Source organism: Somniosus microcephalus, chromosome 13 (genome assembly GCF_052327205.1).
Source record: "Somniosus microcephalus isolate GS21.2 chromosome 13, FLI_Smic_1.0, whole genome shotgun sequence".
In the NCBI taxonomy this organism is placed as follows: domain Eukaryota; kingdom Metazoa; phylum Chordata; class Chondrichthyes; order Squaliformes; family Somniosidae; genus Somniosus; species Somniosus microcephalus.
In genome coordinates this window covers 43,286,446-43,305,566 of record NC_140999.1, presented here as the reverse complement: position 1 = coordinate 43,305,566, position 19,121 = coordinate 43,286,446, and the positions used below count along the sequence as shown (strand labels likewise).

At 58.0% G+C, this 19,121-nt stretch overlaps 1 protein-coding gene across 1 annotated transcript in view; it reads right to left on the bottom strand.

Moving 5' to 3' along the window:
- Positions 1-19,121, bottom strand: part of malt2 (MALT paracaspase 2) — a 92,744-nt gene that overhangs the window by 37,079 nt on the left and 36,544 nt on the right. The window contains exons 10-11 of the mRNA XM_086004842.1: positions 4,774-4,951; positions 1,928-2,002 (exon numbers count right to left, since the gene is read on the bottom strand). Coding sequence (XP_085860968.1) covers positions 1,928-2,002; positions 4,774-4,951 — 253 coding nt within the window. The remainder of the gene's footprint in view (positions 1-1,927; positions 2,003-4,773; positions 4,952-19,121) is intronic.

Genomic DNA, 19,121 nt, shown 5'->3' with positions numbered 1-19,121 from the left:
ACCACCACCTGGCCTGGTGCCCGATGTGGGGACCACCACCTGGCCTGGTGCCCGATGTGGGGACAACCACCCGGACTGGTGCCCGATGTGGGGACCACCACCTGGACTGGTGCCCTATGTCGGGACCACCACCCGGACTGGTGCCCTATGTGGGGACCCCCACCCGCACTGGTGCCCGATGTGGGAACCCCCACCCGGACTGGTACCCTATGTCAGGACCACCACCTGGACTGGTGCCCTATGTGGGGACCCCCACCTGGACTGGTGCCCGATGTGTGGCCCACCAGCCGCCCGATGCAGGGACCCCCTGGACTGGCGCCCGATGTGGGGTCCCCCACCCAGACTGGTGCTCGATGTGGGGACCACCACCTGGACTGGTGCCCGATGTGGGGGCCCCCTGGACTGGTGCTCGATGTGGGGACCCCCACCTGGACTGGCGCTCGATGTGGGGACCTGGACTGGCGCTCGATGCGGGGAGCACCACCTGGACTGGTGCTCGATGTGGGGACCACCACCTGGACTGGCGCTCGATGTGGGGACGCCCTGGACTGGTGCCTGATGTGGGGACCCCCTGGACTGGCGCTCGATGTGGGGACCACCACCTGGACTGGCGCTCGATGTGGGGACCCCCTGGACTGGTGCTCGATGTGGGGAGCACCACCCGGACTGGTGCCCGATGTGGGGACCCCCTGGACTGGTGCTCGATGTGGGGACCACCACCTGGACTGGCGCTCAATGTGGGGACCCCCTGGACTGGTGCTCGATGTGGGGAGCACCACCCGGACTGGTGCCCGATGTGGGGACCCCCTGGACTGGTGCTCGATGTGGGGAGCACCACCCGGACTGGTGCCCGATGTGGGGACCCCCTGGACTGGTGCTCGATGTGGGGAGCACCACCTGGGCTGGTGCCAGATTTGGGGACCCCCTGGACTGGTGCTCGATGTGGGGACCCCCTGGACTGGCGCTCGATGTGGGGACCACCACCTGGACTGGCGCTCGATGTGGGGACCCCCTGGACTGGTGCTCGATGTGGGGACCCCCTGGACTGGTGCTCCATGTGGGGAGCACCAATTGACTTGCACTTTCCTCCCCCAGCCTCTGGATGCAAGGTTCTGGGCACAACAAAGACAAACAATTGCCAGCTGTACTGCCCCATTTTGTCTGGGGCCCTGTGCGAGCGGGACTCTCGGCCCTGCCCAGACAGAACGTTGCCGGTCGGCCAGATTGGAAAGCTCCGCAGGCAGGGAGGTAAAATACCGCCTGTGACTTTGTAGTAAGTGCACACTCGCCGTTGCTGGGTGTTGCTGCCAACTCCAACTCCAGTCCGCAGTGTAAAGGGGGCAAACTGGGGAATGTGAGAAGCCGGATCAAGTCGCAGAACTGGAGGCAGTTCTGGACTGGGAGCCAAGTAACAAAGTCACTGGTCAGGAGGACAAGCTCCTCAGTCTGCCCACTGTCAAGCCCCTGCCTTACCTCCATTAGCATCAGCCATGGCTCAGTTGGTAGCACTCTCGCCTCGGAGTCAGAAGATTGTGGGCACAAGTCCAATGTGGGGATGCGGTGGCCATATTGCACACAGCAAGCTCCCATAAACAGCAATGCGACAATGAATAATGTTTTATTAATGTTGGTTGAGGGATAAATGTTGGCCAGGACACCGGGGATAACTCTCCTGTTCTTCTTCGAAATAGTGCCATGGGATCTTTTACTTCCACCTGAGAGGGCAGGCCGGGCCTCGGTTTCACGTCTCATCCGAAAGACGGCAGCTCCGACAGTGCAGCACTCCCTCAGCACTGCACTGGAGTGTCAGCCTAGATTTTTGTGTTCAAGTCTCTTGAACCCACAACCTTCTGAGTCAGAGGCAAGGGTGCTACCCACTAAGCCATGGCTAAATTTAGAGAGGATAAAGAAAAGGTGAACTGCTTACGTGGCATAACCATAGACAATATTTGCTGTGACTCTCAAGGCTCCCATTTGCGGAATGATTTCGTCATGCATGTTCCTGAGAAGGCAGAATTACAAAGTCCTTATAGTCATATTTACACCTCCTCTGGACTCATCTTCTGTTTCTACACTTGGCCCATTATCAGCCCATTTTGCCTTGTACCATCATCCCATTTGTCATTTAATCACAGAAAATGCTGGAGATGCTCAGCAGGTCAGGCAGCATCTGTGAAGAGAGAAACAGAGTTAACATTTCAGGTCGATGACCTTTCGTCAGAACTGAAAGATGTTAGAGATGAACAGTCTTTAAGCAGTTCTGACGAAAGGTCATCGACCTGAAACGTTAACTCTGTTTCTCTCTTCACAGATGCTGCCTGACCTGCTGAGTCTCTCCAGCATTTTCTGTTTTTATTTCAGATTTCCAGCATCTGCAGCATTTTCTTTTTGTGTCATTTAATCACTCCTGCCGTTCATCCTATCATAGGCCTCTGCCCTTTGTTCTTTCCTTCCACCCCACCTCCTCTTTTTCCTGGCTCTGTATCTGTTTAAAAGCCGTTCATCTCTAACATCTTTCAGTTCTGACGAAAGGTCATCAACCTGAAACGTTATCGGTTTCCCTTTCCACTCATGCTGCCTGACCTGCTGAGTGTTTCCAGCATTTTGTTTTTATTCCTTATAGTTGCATGTCTGAAGCTGTTTTAGCTGTTTTTCCCAGCAAAGTTTAAGCTGATCAAGGTGAGCGATGTTAGCGATGGGAATGAAACACCTTCACGTTTCAGGTAAACTCTCCACTCAGTTCCTAGTGGGCGTGGGCCTACAACACAGGCCTGCCCCTGACTTGGCAGTAAAGTAACAATCTCACTTAGAGAGACCACAGGATGTTTGATGTGGGAAATTTTTAAAAAATCATACCAGGCAATAAGAGATGTTCTTCAGATGGTGGGGTAGATGCACATGAGCAGAGTAGAAGGGGCTTTAAGCAGCTTTTAGAATGCTGCCCAAGGCTTGGGAGAGGGAGAAAACTGCACCACTCTCCTGCATTTAGCTGCGAATTGTGCAGCCTGTCATTCTCTAACCTGGCCGTATTGTACCTGCCCTGGGAGTGTTTGATGGGCAGTGTAGAGGGAGCTTTACTCTGTATCTAACCCGTATCGTACCTGCCCTGGGAGTGTTCGATGGACAGTGTAGAGGGAGCTTTACTCTGTATCTAACCCGTATCGTACCTGCCCTGGGAGTGTTTGATGGGCAGTGTAGAGGGAGCTTTACTCTGTATCTAACCCGTATTGTACCTGCCCTGGGAGTGTTTGATGGGCAGTGTAGAGGGAGCTTTACTCTGTATCGTACCTGCCCTGGGAGTGTTCGATGGACAGTGTAGAGGGAGCTTTACTCTGTATCTAACCCGTATTGTACCTGCCCTGGGAGTGTTTGATGGGCAGTGTAGAGGGAGCTTTACTCTGTATCGTACCTGCCCTGGGAGTGTTTGATGGACAGTGTAGAGCGAGCTTTACTCTGTATCTGACCCATATTGTACCTGCCCTGGGAGTGTTTGATGGGCAGTGTAGAGGGAGCTTTACTCTGTATCTAACCCGTATTGTACCTGCCCTGGGAGTGTTTGATGGGCAGTGTAGAGGGAGCTTTACTCTGTATCGTACCTGCCCTGGGAGTGTTTGATGGACAGTGTAGAGCGAGCTTTACTCTGTATCTGACCCGTATCGTACCTGCCCCGGGAGTGTTTGATGGGCAGTGTAGAGGGAGCTTTACTCTGTATCTAACCCGTATCGTACCTGCCCTGGGAGTGTTTGATGGACAGTGTAGAGGGAGCTTTACTCTGTATCTGACCCGTATCGTACCTGCCCTGGGAGTGTTTCATGGGCAGTGTAGAGCGAGCTTTACTCTGTATCTGACCCGTATCGTACCAGCCCTGGGAGTGTTTGATGGGCAGTGTAGAGGGAGCTTTACTCTGTATCTAACCTGTGCTGTGCCTGCCCTGGGAGTGTTTGATGGGACGGTGTAGAGGGAGCTTTGCTCTGTATCTAACCCGTGCTGTACCTGCCGTGGGAGTGTTTGATGGGCAGTGTAGAGGGAGCTTTGCTCTGTATCTAACCCGTGCTGTATCTGTCCTGGGAGTGTTTGATGGGCAGTGTAGAGGGAGCTTTACTCTGTATCTAACCCGTGCTGTAACTGCCCTGGGAGTGTTTGATGGGCAGTGTAGAGGGAGCTTTGCTCTGTATCTAACCCGTGCTGTACCTGCCCTGGGAGTGTTTGATGGGCAGTGTAGAGGGAGCTTTGCTCTGTATCTAACCCGTGCTGTACCTGCCCTGGGAGTGTTTGATGGGCAGTGTAGAGGGAGCTTTGCTCTGTATCTAACCCGTGCTGTACCTGCCCTGGGAGTGTTTGATGGGACGGTGTAGAGGGAGCTTTGCTCTGTATCTAACCCGTGCTGTACCTGCCCTGGGGGTGTTTGATGGGACGGTGTAGAGGGAGCTTTGCTCTGTATCTAACCCGTGCTGTACCTGCCCTGGGAGTGTTTGATGGGCAGTGTAGAGGGAGCTTTGCTCTGTATCTAACCCGTGCTGTACCTGCCCTGGGAGTGTTTGATGGGACGGTGTAGAGGGAGCTTTGCTCTGTATCTAACCCGTGCTGTACCTGCCCTGGGAGTGTTTGATGGGCAGTGTAGAGGGAGCTTTGCTCTGTATCTAACCCGTGCTGTACCTGCCCTGGGAGTGTTTGATGTTGACTCTGTACCATTCCCCAACACTGAGTCCCCTCCTTGCTGAACACAGAAATTCATCAGAGTGAGTTTAAGAATGAAATGTTCCTTTCCCACACCTTTTGCGACACATGTCAAGGAGGAAGACATTCAGCCCCGTCTGTTTCTCCTGCATCAGCTGCAGAATTTTCTGGACACACAGGCAGTGTTCGGACGTGTAGGAACCCGGTGCATCGATGGGAACCATGAAGCTGTTCCCATAGTTTTCATATCCATGGCCGGCGTAATAAAGCAAACCTGAGGAGAAAGTGAATGATCAGCTACTCCTGCTAAACACACAGACACCCTGCCTCACACCCAACCCCAGCCCACAACACATGCACTTAAACTGTCCTGGCAAATCAAATAACTAGGGCGGTAGATAAGGCTTTAAACTAAAAAATGAGGGGGGGAGGGGTCAGGTGAGGGGAAATTTAGAAATCTAAAGAGAAAGGTCAAGGCAATAGAGCAGTATAGCGATTCGGGTAAAAATAAGCAGAGTGTGACAGGAAGGGACAGAGAGTTTAACGGTAGCAGTGCAGCAGAGAATAAGGTTAAAGCAGGGAATAATGATAAAAAAAATTAATTAAAGGCTCTTTATCTGAATGCACGAAGCATTCATAACAAGATAGACAAACTAGTGGCATAATAAATGGAGATAAATGGGTTTGATCTAATAGCCATTACAGAGACATGGTTGCAAGGTGACCAAGTTTGGGAACTAAATGTTACAGGGTACTTGACATTTTGAAAAGACAGGCAGAATGGAAAAGGAGGCGGGGTAGCCCTGATAATAAAGAATGACATAAGGACAGTAGAGAGAAAGGATCTCGGCTCAAAAGGTCAAGAAGTAGAATCAGTATGGGTGGAGATAAGAAATAACAAGAGGCAGGAAACACTGGTGGGAGTAGTATATAGACCCCCCTAACAGTTGCTATACCATTGGACAGAATATTAATCAAGAAATAGTAGGTGCTTGTAACAAAGGTAATGCAATAATCATGGGGGACTTTAATCTTCATATAGACTGGACAAATCAAATTGGCAAATGTAGTTTGGAGGACGAGTTCATGGAATGCATTCAGGACAGTTTCCTAGAACAATACATCATGGAACCAACCAGGGAACAGGTTATTTTAGATCTTGTATTGGTAATGAGACAGGGTTAATTAGCAACCTCACAGTGAAGGATCCTCTGGGGCAGATTGATCATAATATAATAGAATTTCACGTTAAGTTTGAAAGTGACTTACCTAAGTCCGAAACTAGACTCTTAAACTTAAATAAAGCCAATTACATAGGTATGAGGGGCGAGTTGCCGATTGGAAAAATAGATTAAAAGGTATGGCGGTAGATAAGCATTTAAAGAAATAGTTCATAATTCTCAACAAAAATACATTCCATTGAGAAACAAAAACTCCATAGGAAAAGTGATCCATCTGTGGCTAACTAAAGTAGTTAAGGATAGCATTAGATTGAAAAAAGCTTATAATGTTGCAAAGAATAATAGTAAGCCTGAGGATTGGGAGAGTTTCAGAAACTAGCAAAGGATGACCAAAAAATTGATAAAAAGGGAAAAAATAGAATATGAGAGAAAACTAGCAGGAAATATAAAAACAGATTGTAAGAGCTTCTACAAGTATGTAAAAAGGAAGAGAGTAGCAAATGTAAATGTTGGTCCCTTAGAGGCTGAGACAGGAGAAATTATGATGGGGAATAAGGAAGTGGCAGAAACATTAAACAAATATTTTGTATCTGCCTTCACAGCAGAAGACACAAAAAACATACCAAAAGTGGTGGGGAACCAAGGGTCTAATGAGGGTGAGGAACTTAACGTAAATAAAGTAAGTAGAGAAAAAGTACTAGAGAAACTAATGGGACTAAAAGCCGACAAATCCCCTGGACCTGATGGCCTACACCCTCGGGTTCTAAAAGAGGTGGCTGAAGAGATAGTGGATGCATTGGTTCTGATCTTCCAAAATTCCCTAGATTCTAGAACAGTCCCAGTGGATTGGAAGGTCGCAAATGTAACACCGCTATTCAGGAAAGGAGGGAGAGAGAAAACAGGGGACTACAGGCCAGTTAGCCTGACAGTCATCGGGAAAATGCTGGAATCCATCGTTAAGGAAGTGGTATCAGGGCACTTAGAAAATCATAACATGATTAGGCAGAGTCAACATGGTTTTATGAAAGGGAAATCGTGTTTGACAAATCTATTAGAGTTTTTTGAGGATATAACTAGCAGGGTAGATAAAGGGGAACCAGTAGATTTAGTATATTTGGATTTCCAAAAGACATTTAATAAGATGCCACATAAAAGATTACACAAGATTAGGGCTCATGGGGTTGGGGGTAATATAGTAGCATGGATAGAGGATTGGTTAACGGACAGAAAACAGAGTGTAGGGATAAACGGATCTTTTTCAGGTTGGGAGGCTGTAACTAGTGGGGTGCCGCAAGGATCATTGTTGGGGCCTCAGCTATTTACAATCTATATTAATTACCTAGATGAAGGGGCCGAGTGTGATGTATTCAAGTTTGCTTACAATACAAAGCTAGGTGGGACAGTAAGCTGTGAGGAGCACACAAAGTCTGCAAAGGGATATAGATAGACTACGTGAGTGGGCAGTAATGTGGCAGATGAACTATAATGTAGGGAAATGTGAGGTTATTCACTTTGGTAGGAAGAATAGAAAAACAGAATAACTTTTAAATGTTGGTGTTCAGAGAGATTTGGGTGTCCTCGTGCAAGAAACACAGAAAGCCAGCATGCAGGTACAGCAAGCAATAAGGAAGGCAAATGGCATGTTGGCCTTTATTGCAAGGGGGTTGGAGTATAAGAGTAAGGAAGTCTTGCTCCAATTGTACAGGGCCTTAGTGAGACCACACCTGGAGTACTGTGCACAGTTTTGGTCTCCTTATCGAAGGAAGGATATACTTGCCTTGGAGGCGGTGCAACAAAGGTTCGTTAGAATGATTCCTGGGATGAGAGGGCTGTCCTATGATGAGAAATTGTGTAGAATGGGCCGATACTCTCTGGAGTTTAGAAGAATGAGAGGTGATCTCATTAAAACATACAAGATTCTGAAGGGGATTAACAGGGTAGATGCTGAGAGGTTGTTGCCCCTGGCTGGAGTGTCTAGAATTAGGGGACATAATCTCAGGATAAGGGGTCGGCCATTTATGACTGAGATGAAGAGGAATTTCTTCACTCAGACGGTTGTGAACCTTTGGAATTCTCTGCCCCAGAGGGCTGTGAATGTTGAGTTTTTGAGTATATTCAAGGCTGAGATTTGGAATCTAGGGGAATCATGGGATATGGAGATCAGGCGGGAAAGTGGAGTTGAGGTCGATGATCAGCCATGAACTTACTGAATGGCGGAGCAGGCTCGAGGGGCCGTATGGACTATTCCTGCTCCTATTTCTTATGTTCTGCCTCACACCCAACACACCCCGCCTCACACCCAACACACCCCGCCTCACACCCAACACACCCCGCCTCACACCCAACACACCCCGCCTCACACCCAACACACCCCGCCTCACACCCAACACACCCCAACCCCCCCAAACACACCCTGCCTTACACCCAACTCCACCCCCACCCTGCCTCACACCCAACTCCCCCCCAACACACCCTGCCTCAAACCCAACTCCCCCCCACACACCCTACTTCCCCCCCCCACACACCCTTCTCCCCCAACACACCCAACTCCAACACACCCTACTCCCCCAACACACCCTACTCCACCAACACACCCTACTCCACCAACACACCCTACTCCACCAACACACCCGGCCTCACACCCAACTCCCCCCCCCCCCCCCCACCCTGCCTCACACCCAACTTCCCCCCCCACCCTGCCTCACACCCAACTCCCCTCAACACACCCTACCCCCCCAACACACCCTGCCTCACACCCAACTCCCCCAACACAACCTGCCTCACACCCAACTCCCCCCAACACACCCTCCCTCTCACCCAACTCCCCCCAACACACCCTGCCTCTCACCCAACTCCCCCCAACACACCCTGCCTCACACCCAACTCCCCCCAACACACCCTGCCTCACACCCAACTCCCCCCAACACACCCTGCCTCACACCCAACTCCCCCAACACACCCTGCCTCACACCCATCTCCCCCAAACACACCCTGCCTCACACCCATCTCCCAACACACTCTGCCTCACACCCAACTCCCCCCAACACACCCTGCCTCACACCCAACTCCCCCCAACACACCCTGCCTCACACCCAACTCCCCCCAACACACCCTGCCTCACACCTAACTCCCAACACACCCTGCCTCACACCCAACTCCCCCCAACACACCCTGCCTCCACCCAACTCCCCCCAACACACCCTGCCTCACACCCAACTCCCCCCAACACACCCTGCCTCACACCCAACTCACCCCCGACCCTGCCTCACACCCAACTCCCCCCAACCCCCCCAACACACCCTGCCTCACACCCATCTCCCAACACAACCTGCCTCACACCCAACTCCCCCCAACACACCCTGCCTCACACCCAACTCCCCCCAACACACCATGCCTCACACCTAACTCCCAACACACCCTGCCTCACACCCAACTCCCCCCAACACACCCTGCCTCACACCCAACTCCCCCCAACACACCCTGCCTCACACCCAACTCCCCCCAACACACCCTGCCTCACACCCAACTCCCCCCAACACACCCTGCCTCACACCCAACTCAGCCCCCGACCCTGCCTCACACCCAACTCCCCCAACACACCCTGCCTCACACCCAACTCCCCGCAACACACCCTGCCTCACACCCAACTCCCCCCAACACACCTTGCCTCACACCCAACTCCCCCCACACCCTGCCTCACACCCAACACACCCTGCCTCACACCCAACTCCCCCCACACCCTGCCTCACACCCAACACACCTTGCCTCACACCAAACACTCCCCCACCCTGCCTCACACCCAACTCCCCCCAACACACCCTGCCTCACACCCAACTCCTCCCAACACACCCAACTCCCCAACCCACCCTGCCTCACACCCAACCCCCAACACACCCGGCCTCACACCCAACCCCCCAACACACCCTGCCTCACACCCAACTGCCCCCCCACCCTGCCTCACACCCAACCCCCCCAACACACCCTGCCCCACACCCAACCTCACACCCAACCCCCCCAATACACCCTGCCTCACACCCAAACCCCCAACTCCCCCCAACACACCCTGCCTCACACCCAACTCCCCCCAACACACCCTGCCTCACACCCAACCCCCCCAACACCCCCTGCCTCACACCCCCACAACACACCCTGCCTCACACCCAACTCCCCCCAACACACCCAACACCCCCAACACACCCTGCCTCACACCCAACCCCCCCAACACAACCTGCCTCACACCCAACCCCCCCAACACACCCTGCCTCACACCCAACCCCCCCAACACACCCTGCCTCACACCCAACCCCACCAACACACCCTGCCTCACACCCAACCCCCCCAACACACCCTGCCTCACACCCAACTCCCCCCAACACACCCTGCCTCACACCCAACCCCCCCAACCCCCCACCACAGCCTGCTCCACACCCAACTCCCCCTGCCTCACACCCAACTCCCCCCCCAACACACCCTGCCTCACACCCAACTCCAACACACCCTGCCTCACACCCAACTCCCCACTCCACCCTGCCTCAAACCCAACTAACCCCCCACCCTGCCTCACACCCGACTCCCCTCAACACACCCTGCCTCACACCCAACTCCCCCCCACCCTGCCTCACACCCAACTCCCCCCACCCTGCCTCACACCCAACTCCCCCCCACCCTGACTCACACCCAACTCCCCCCCCAACACAACCTGCCTCACACCCAACTCCCCCCAACACACCCTGCCTCACACCCAACCCCCCCCCAACACACCCTGCCTCACACCCAACTCCCGCAACACACCCTGCCACACACCCATCTCCTCCCGCACCCTGCCTCACACCCAACTCCCCCCTGACCCTGCCTCACACCCAACTGCCCCCCCACCCTGCCTCACACCCAACTCCCCCAACACACCCTGCCTCACACCCAACTCCCAACACACCCTGCCTCACACCCAACTCCCCCCAACACACCCTGCCTCACACCCAACACCCCCCAACACAGCCTGCCTCACACCCAACCCCTCCAACACACCCTGCCTCACCCTCAACCCCCCCAACACACCCTGCCTCACGCCCAACTCCCCCCAACACACACTGCCTCATGCCCAACTCCCCCCAACACACCCTGCCTCACGCCCAACTCCCAACACACCCTGCCTCACGCCCAACTCCCCCCAACACACCCTGCCTCACGCCCAACTCCCCCCAACACACCCTGCCTCACACCCAACTCCCCCCCAACACACCCAACTCCCCCCAACACACCCTGCCTCACACCCAACTCCCCCCAACACACCCTGCCTCACACCCAACTCACCCCCCGACCCTGCCTCACACCCAACTCCCCCCAACACACCCTGCCTCACACCCAACCCCCCCAACACACCCTGCCTCACACCCAACTCCAACACACTCTGCCTCACACCCAACCCCCGCAACACACCCTGCCTCACACCCAACTCCCCCCACACCCTGCCTCACACCCAACACACCTTGCCTCACACCAAACACCCCCCCACCCTGCCTCACACCCAACTCCCCCCAACACACCCTGCCTCACACCCAACACATCCAACTCCCCAACACACCCTGCCTCACACCCAACCCCCAACACACCCAGCCTCACACCCAACCCCCCAACACACCCTGCCTCACACCCAACTGCCCCCCCACCCTGCCTCACACCCAACTCCCCCAACACACCCTGCCCCACACCCAGCCTCACACCCAACCCCCCCCAATACACACTGCCTCACACCCAACCCCCCAACTCCCCCCAACACACCCTGCCTCACACCCAACTCCCCCCAACACACCCTGCCTCACACCCAACCCCCACAACACACCCTGCCTCACACCCCCCCCCAACACACCCTGCCTCACACCCAACCCCCCCAACACACCCTGCCTCACACCAAACCCCCCCAACACACCCTGCCTCACACCCAACCCCCCCAACACACCCTGCCTCACACCCAACCCCACCAACACACCCTGCCTCACACCCAACCCCCCCAACACACCCTGCCTCACACCCAACCCCCCCAAGACACCCTGCCTCACACCCAACACCCCCCAACACACCCTGCCTCACACCTAACTCCCCTCAACACACCCTGCCTCACACCCAACCCCCCCAAGACACCCTGCCTCACACCCATCTCCCCCCAACACACCCTGCCTCACACCCAACTCCCCCAACACACCCTGCCTCTCACCCAACTCCCCCCAACACACCCTGCCTCTCACCCAACTCCCCCCAACACACCCTGTCTCTCACCCAACTCCCCCCAACACACCCTGCCTCACACCCAACTCCCAACACACCCTGCTTCACACCCAACTCCCCCCCCCCCCAACTCCCCCCCTCAACACACCCTGCCTCACACCCAACTCCCCCCCCCCAACACACCCTACTTCACACCCAACACCCCCCCCCAACACACCCTGCCTCACACCCAACTCCCCCCAACACACCCTGCCTCACACCCAACTCCCCCCAACACACCCTGCCTCACACCCAACCCACCCTGCCTCACCCAACTCACCCCAACTCCCCCCAACACACCCTGCCTCACACCCAACCCCCCAACACACCCTGCCTCACAGCCAACCCCAACACACCCTGCCTCACACCCAACTCCCAACACACCCAACTCCCCCCCCGCCACCCTGCCTCACACCCAACTCCCCCCAACACACCCTGCCTCACACCCAACTCCCCCCAACACACCCTGCCTCACACCCAACACCCCCCAACACAACCTGCCTCACACCCAACTCCCCCCAACACAACCTGCCTCACACCCAACCCCCCCAAACACACCCTGCCTCACACCCAACACCCCCAACACACCCTGCCTCACACCCAGCTCCCCCCAACACACCCTGCCTCACACCCAACTCCCCCCAACACACCCTGCCTCACACCCAACTCCCCCAACACACCCTGCCTCTCACCCAACTCCCCCCAACACACCCTGCCTCACACCCAACTCCCCCCAACACACCCTGCCTCACACCTAACTCCCAACACACCCTGCCTCACACCCAACTCACCCTGCCTCACACCCAACTCCCCCCAACACACCCTGCCTCACACCCAACTCACCGCCCGACCCTACCTCACACCCAACTCCCCCCAACACACCCTGCCTCACACCCAACCCCCCCAAACACACCCTGCCTCACACCCAACTCCCCCCAACACACCCTGCCTCACACCCAACTCCCCCCAACACACCCTGCCTCACACCCAACTCCCAACACACCCTGCCTCACACCCAACTCCCCCCAATACACCCTACCTCTCACCCAACTCCCCCCAACACACCCTGCCTCACACCCAACTCCCCCCAACACACCCTGCCTCACACCTAACTCCCAACACACCCTGCCTCACACCCAACTCCCCCCAACACAACCTGCCTCACACCCAACTCCCCCCAACACACCCTGCCTCACACCCAACACACCCCCCGACCCTGCCTCACACCCAACTCCCCCAACACACCCTGCCTCACACCCAACCGCCCCAACACACCCTGCCTCACACCCAACTCCCCGCAACACACCCTGCCTCACACCCAACTCCCCCCAACACACCTTGCCTCACACCCAACCCCCCCAACACACCCTTCCTCACACCCAACCCCAACACACCCTGCCTCACACCCAACCCCCGCAACACACCCTGCCTCACACCCAACTCCCCCCACACCCTGCCTCACACCCAACACACCTTGCCTCACACCAAACACCCCCCCACCCTGCCTCACACCCAACTCCCCCCAACACACTCTGCCTCACACCCAACTCCTCCCAACACACCCAACTCCCCAACACACCCTGCCTCACACCCAACCCACCCTGCCTCACACCCAACCCCCAACCCCCCAACACACCCTGCCTCACACCCAACCCCCCCAACACACCCTGCCCCACACCCAACCCCCCCAATACACCCTGCCTCACACAAAACCCCCCAACTCCCCCCAACACACCCAACTCCCCCCAACACACCCTGCCTCACACCCAACTCCCCCCAACACACCCGGCCTCACACCCAACCCCCCCAACACACCCTGCCTCACACCCCCCCAACACACCCTGCCTCACACCCAACTCCCCCCAACACACCCTGCCTCACACCCAACCCCCCCAACACACCCTGCCTCACACCCAAACCCCCCAACACACCCTGCCTCACACCCAACCCCCCAACACACCCTGCCTCACACCCAACCCCACCAACACACCCTGCCTCACACCCAACCCCCCCAACACACCCTGCCTCACACCCAACCCCCCCAACACACCCTGCCTCACACCCAACACCCCCAACACACCCTGCCTCACACCCAACCCCCCAACACACCCTGCCTCACACCCAACCCCAACACACCCTGCCTCACACCCAACCCCCCCAACTCCCCCTGCCTCACACCCAACTCCCCCCCGCAACACACCCAACTCCCCCCAACACACCCTGCCACACACCCAACTCCCCCTAACACACCCTGCCTCACACCCAACCCCCCCAACACACCCTGCCTCACACCCAACCCCCCCAACACACCCTGCCTCAAACCCAACTCCCCCAACACACCCTGCCCCACCCCCAACTACCCCCAACATACCCTGCCTCACCCAACTCCACCCCCCACCCTGCCTCACACCCAACTCCCCCCCCCCACCACAGCCTGCCTCACACCCAACTCCCCCCAACACACCCTGCCTCACACCCAACTCCCCGTGCCTCACACCCAACTCCCCCCCAACACACCCTGCCTCACACCCAACTCCCCCAACACACCCTGCCTCACACCCATCTCCCCCAAACACACCCTGCCTCACACCCATCTCCCAACACACTCTGCCTCACACCCAACTCCCCCCAACACACCCTGCCTCACACCCAACTCCCCCAACACACCCTGCCTCACACCCAACTCCCAACACACCCTGCCTCACACCTAACTCCCAGCACACCCTGCCTCACACCCAACTCCCCCCAACACACCCTGCCTCCACCCAACTCCCCCCAACACACCCTGCCTCACACCCAACTCCCCCCAACACACCCTGCCTCACACCCAACTCACCCCCGACCCTGCCTCACACCCAACTCCCCCCAACTCCCCCAACACACCCTGCCTCACACCCATCTCCCAACACACCCTGCCTCACACCCAACTCCCCCCGCCTCACACCCAACTCCCCCCAACACACCATGCCTCACACCTAACTCCCAACACACCCTGCCTCACACCCAACTCACCCCCCGACCCTGCCTCACACCCAACTCCCCCAACACACCCTGCCTCACACCCAACTCCCCGCAACACACCCTGCCTCACACCCAACTCCCCCCAACACACCTTGCCTCACACCCAACTCCCCCCACACCCTGCCTCACACCCAACTCCCCCCACACCCTGCCTCACACCCAACACACCTTGCCTCACACCAAACACTCCCCCACCCTGCCTCACACCCAACTCCCCCCAACACACCCTGCCTCACACCCAACTCCTCCCAACACACCCAACTCCCCAACCCACCCTGCCTCACACCCAACCCCCAACACACCCGGCCTCACACCCAACCCCCCAACACACCCTGCCTCACACCCAACTGCCCCCCCACCCTGCCTCACACCCAACCCCCCCAACACACCCTGCCCCACACCCAACCCCCCCAATACACCCTGCCTCACACCCAACCCCCCAACTTCCCCCAACACACCCAACTCCCCCCAACACACCCTGCCTCACACCCAACCCCCCCAACACACCCTGCCTCACACCCCCACAACACACCCTGCCTCACACCCAACTCCCCCCAACACACCCTGCCTCACACCCAACACCCCCAACACACCCTGCCTCACACCCAACCCCCCCAACACAACCTGCCTCACACCCAACCCCCCCAACACACCCTGCCTCACACCCAACCCCCCCAACACACCCTGCCTCACACCCCCACAACACACCCTGCCTCACACCCAACTCCCCCCAACACACCCTGCCTCACACCCAACACCCCCAACACACCCTGCCTCACACCCAACCCCCCCAACACAACCTGCCTCACACCCAACCCCCCCAACACACCCTGCCTCACACCCAACCCCCCCAACACACCCTGCCTCACACCCAACCCCACCAACACACCCTGCCTCACACCCAACCCCCCCAACACACCCTGCCTCACACCCAACTCCCCCCAACACACCCTGCCTCACACCCAACCCCCCCAACCCCCCACCACAGCCTGCTCCACACCCAACTCCCCCTGCCTCACACCCAACTCCCCCCCCAACACACCCTGCCTCACACCCAACTCCAACACACCCTGCCTCACACCCAACTCCCCACTCCACCCTGCCTCAAACCCAACTAACCCCCCACCCTGCCTCACACCCGACTCCCCTCAACACACCCTGCCTCACACCCAACTCCCCCCCACCCTGCCTCACACCCAACTCCCCCCCACCCTGCCTCACACCCAACTCCCCCCCACCCTGACTCACACCCAACTCCCCCAACACAACCTGCCTCACACCCAACTCCCCCCAACACACCCTGCCTCACACCCAACCCCCCCCCAACACACCCTGCCTCACACCCAACTCCCGCAACACACCCTGCCACACACCCATCTCCTCCCCCACCCTGCCTCACACCCAACTCCCCCCTGACCCTGCCTCACACCCAACTGCCCCCCCACCCTGCCTCACACCCAACTCCCCCAACACACCCTGCCTCACACCCAACTCCCAACACACCCTGCCTCACACCCAACTCCCCCCAACACACCCTGCCTCACACCCAACACCCCCCAACACAGCCTGCCTCACACCCAACCCCTCCAACACACCCTGCCTCACCCTCAACCCCCCCAACACACCCTGCCTCACGCCCAACTCCCCCCAACACACACTGCCTCATGCCCAACTCCCCCCAACACACCCTGCCTCACGCCCAACTCCCAACACACCCTGCCTCACGCCCAACTCCCCCCAACACACCCTGCCTCACGCCCAACTCCCCCCAACACACCCTGCCTCACACCCAACTCCCCCCAACACACCCAACTCCCCCCAACACTCCCTGCCTCACACCCAACTCCCCCCAACACACCCTGCCTCACACCCAACTCACCCCCCGACCCTGCCTCACACCCAACTCCCCCCAACACACCTTGCCTCACACCCAACCCCCCCAACACACCCTGCCTCACACCCAACTCCAACACACTCTGCCTCACACCCAACCCCCGCAACACACCCTGCCTCACACCCAACTCCCCCCACACCCTGCCTCACACCCAACACACCTTGCCTCACACCAAACACCCCCCCACCCTGCCTCACACCCAACTCCCCCCAACACACCCTGCCTCACACCCAACTCCTCCCAACACATCCAACTCCCCAACACACCCTGCCTCACACCCAACGCACCCTGCCTCACACCCAACCCCCAACACACCCAGCCTCACACCCAACCCCCCAACACACCCTGCCTCACACCCAACTGCCCCCCCACCCTGCCTCACACCCAACCCCCCCCAACACACCCTGCCCCACACCCAGCCTCACACCCAACCCCCCCCAATACACACTGCCTCACACCCAACCCCCCAACTCCCCCCAACACACCCTGCCTCACACCCAACTCCCCCCAACACACCCTGCCTCACACCCAACCCCAACACACCCTGCCTCACACCGCCCCCCCCCAACACACCCTGCCTCACACCCAACCCCCCCAACACACCCTGCCTCACACCCAACCCCCCCAACACACCCTGCCTCACACCCAACCCCACCAACACACCCTGCCTCACACCCAACCCCCCCAACACACCCTGCCTCACACCCAACCCCCCCAAGACACCCTGCCTCACACCCAACACCCCCCAACACACCCTGCCTCACACCCAACTCCCCCCAACCCCCCCAAACACACCCTGCCCCACACCCAACTCCCCCCAACACACCCTGCCTCACACCCAACTCCCCTCAACACACCCTGCCTCACACCCAACCCCCCCAAGACACCCTGCCTCACACCCATCTCCCCCAACACACCCTGCCTCACACCCAACTCCCCCAACACACCCTGCCTCTCACCCAACTCCCCCCAACACACCCTGCCTCTCACCCAACTCCCCCCAACACACCCTGCCTCTCACCCAACTCCCCCCAACACACCCTGCCTCACACCCAACTCCCAACACACCCTGCTTCACACCCAACTACCCCCCCCCCAACTCCCCCCCTCAACACACCCTGCCTCACACCCAACTCCCCCCCCAACACACCCTACCTCACACCCAACTCCCCCCAACACACCCTGCCTCACACCCAACTCCCCCCAACACACCCTGCCTCACACCCAACCCACCCTGCCTCCCCCAACTCACCCCAACTCCCCCCAACACACCCTGCCTCACACCCAACCCCCCAACACACCCTGCCTCACAGCCAACCCCAACACACCCTGCCTCACACCCAACTCCCAACACACCCAACTCCCCCCCCGCCACCCTGCCTCACACCCAACTCCCCCCAACACACCCTGCCTCACACCCAACTCCCCCCAACACACCCTGCCTCACACCCAACACCCCCCAACACAACCTGCCTCACATCCAACTCCCCCCAACACAACCTGCCTCACACCCAACCCCCCCAACACACCCTGCCTCACACCCAACTCCCAACACACCCTGCCTCACACCCAACTCCCCCCAACACACCCTGCCTCACACCCAACTCCCCCCAACACACCCTGCCTCTCACCCAACTCCCCCAACACACCCTGCCTCACACCCAACTCCCCCCAGCACACCCTGCCTCACACCTAACTCCCAACACACCCTGCTTCACACCCAACTCCCCCCAACACACCCTGCCTCACACCCAACTCCCCCCAACACACCCTGCCTCACACCCAACTCACCGCCCGACCCTGCCTCACACCCAGCTCCCCCCAACACACCCTGCCTCACACCCAACCCCCCCAAACACACCCTGCCTCACACCCAACTCCCCCCAACACACCCTGCCTCACACCCAACTCCCCCAACACACCCTGCCTCACAGCCAACTCCCAACACACCCTGCCTCACACCCAACTCCCCCCAATACACCCTACCTCTCACCCAACTCCCCCAACACACCCTGCCTCACACCCAACTCCCCCCAACACACCCTGCCTCACACCTAACTCCCAACACACCCTGCCTCACACCCAAC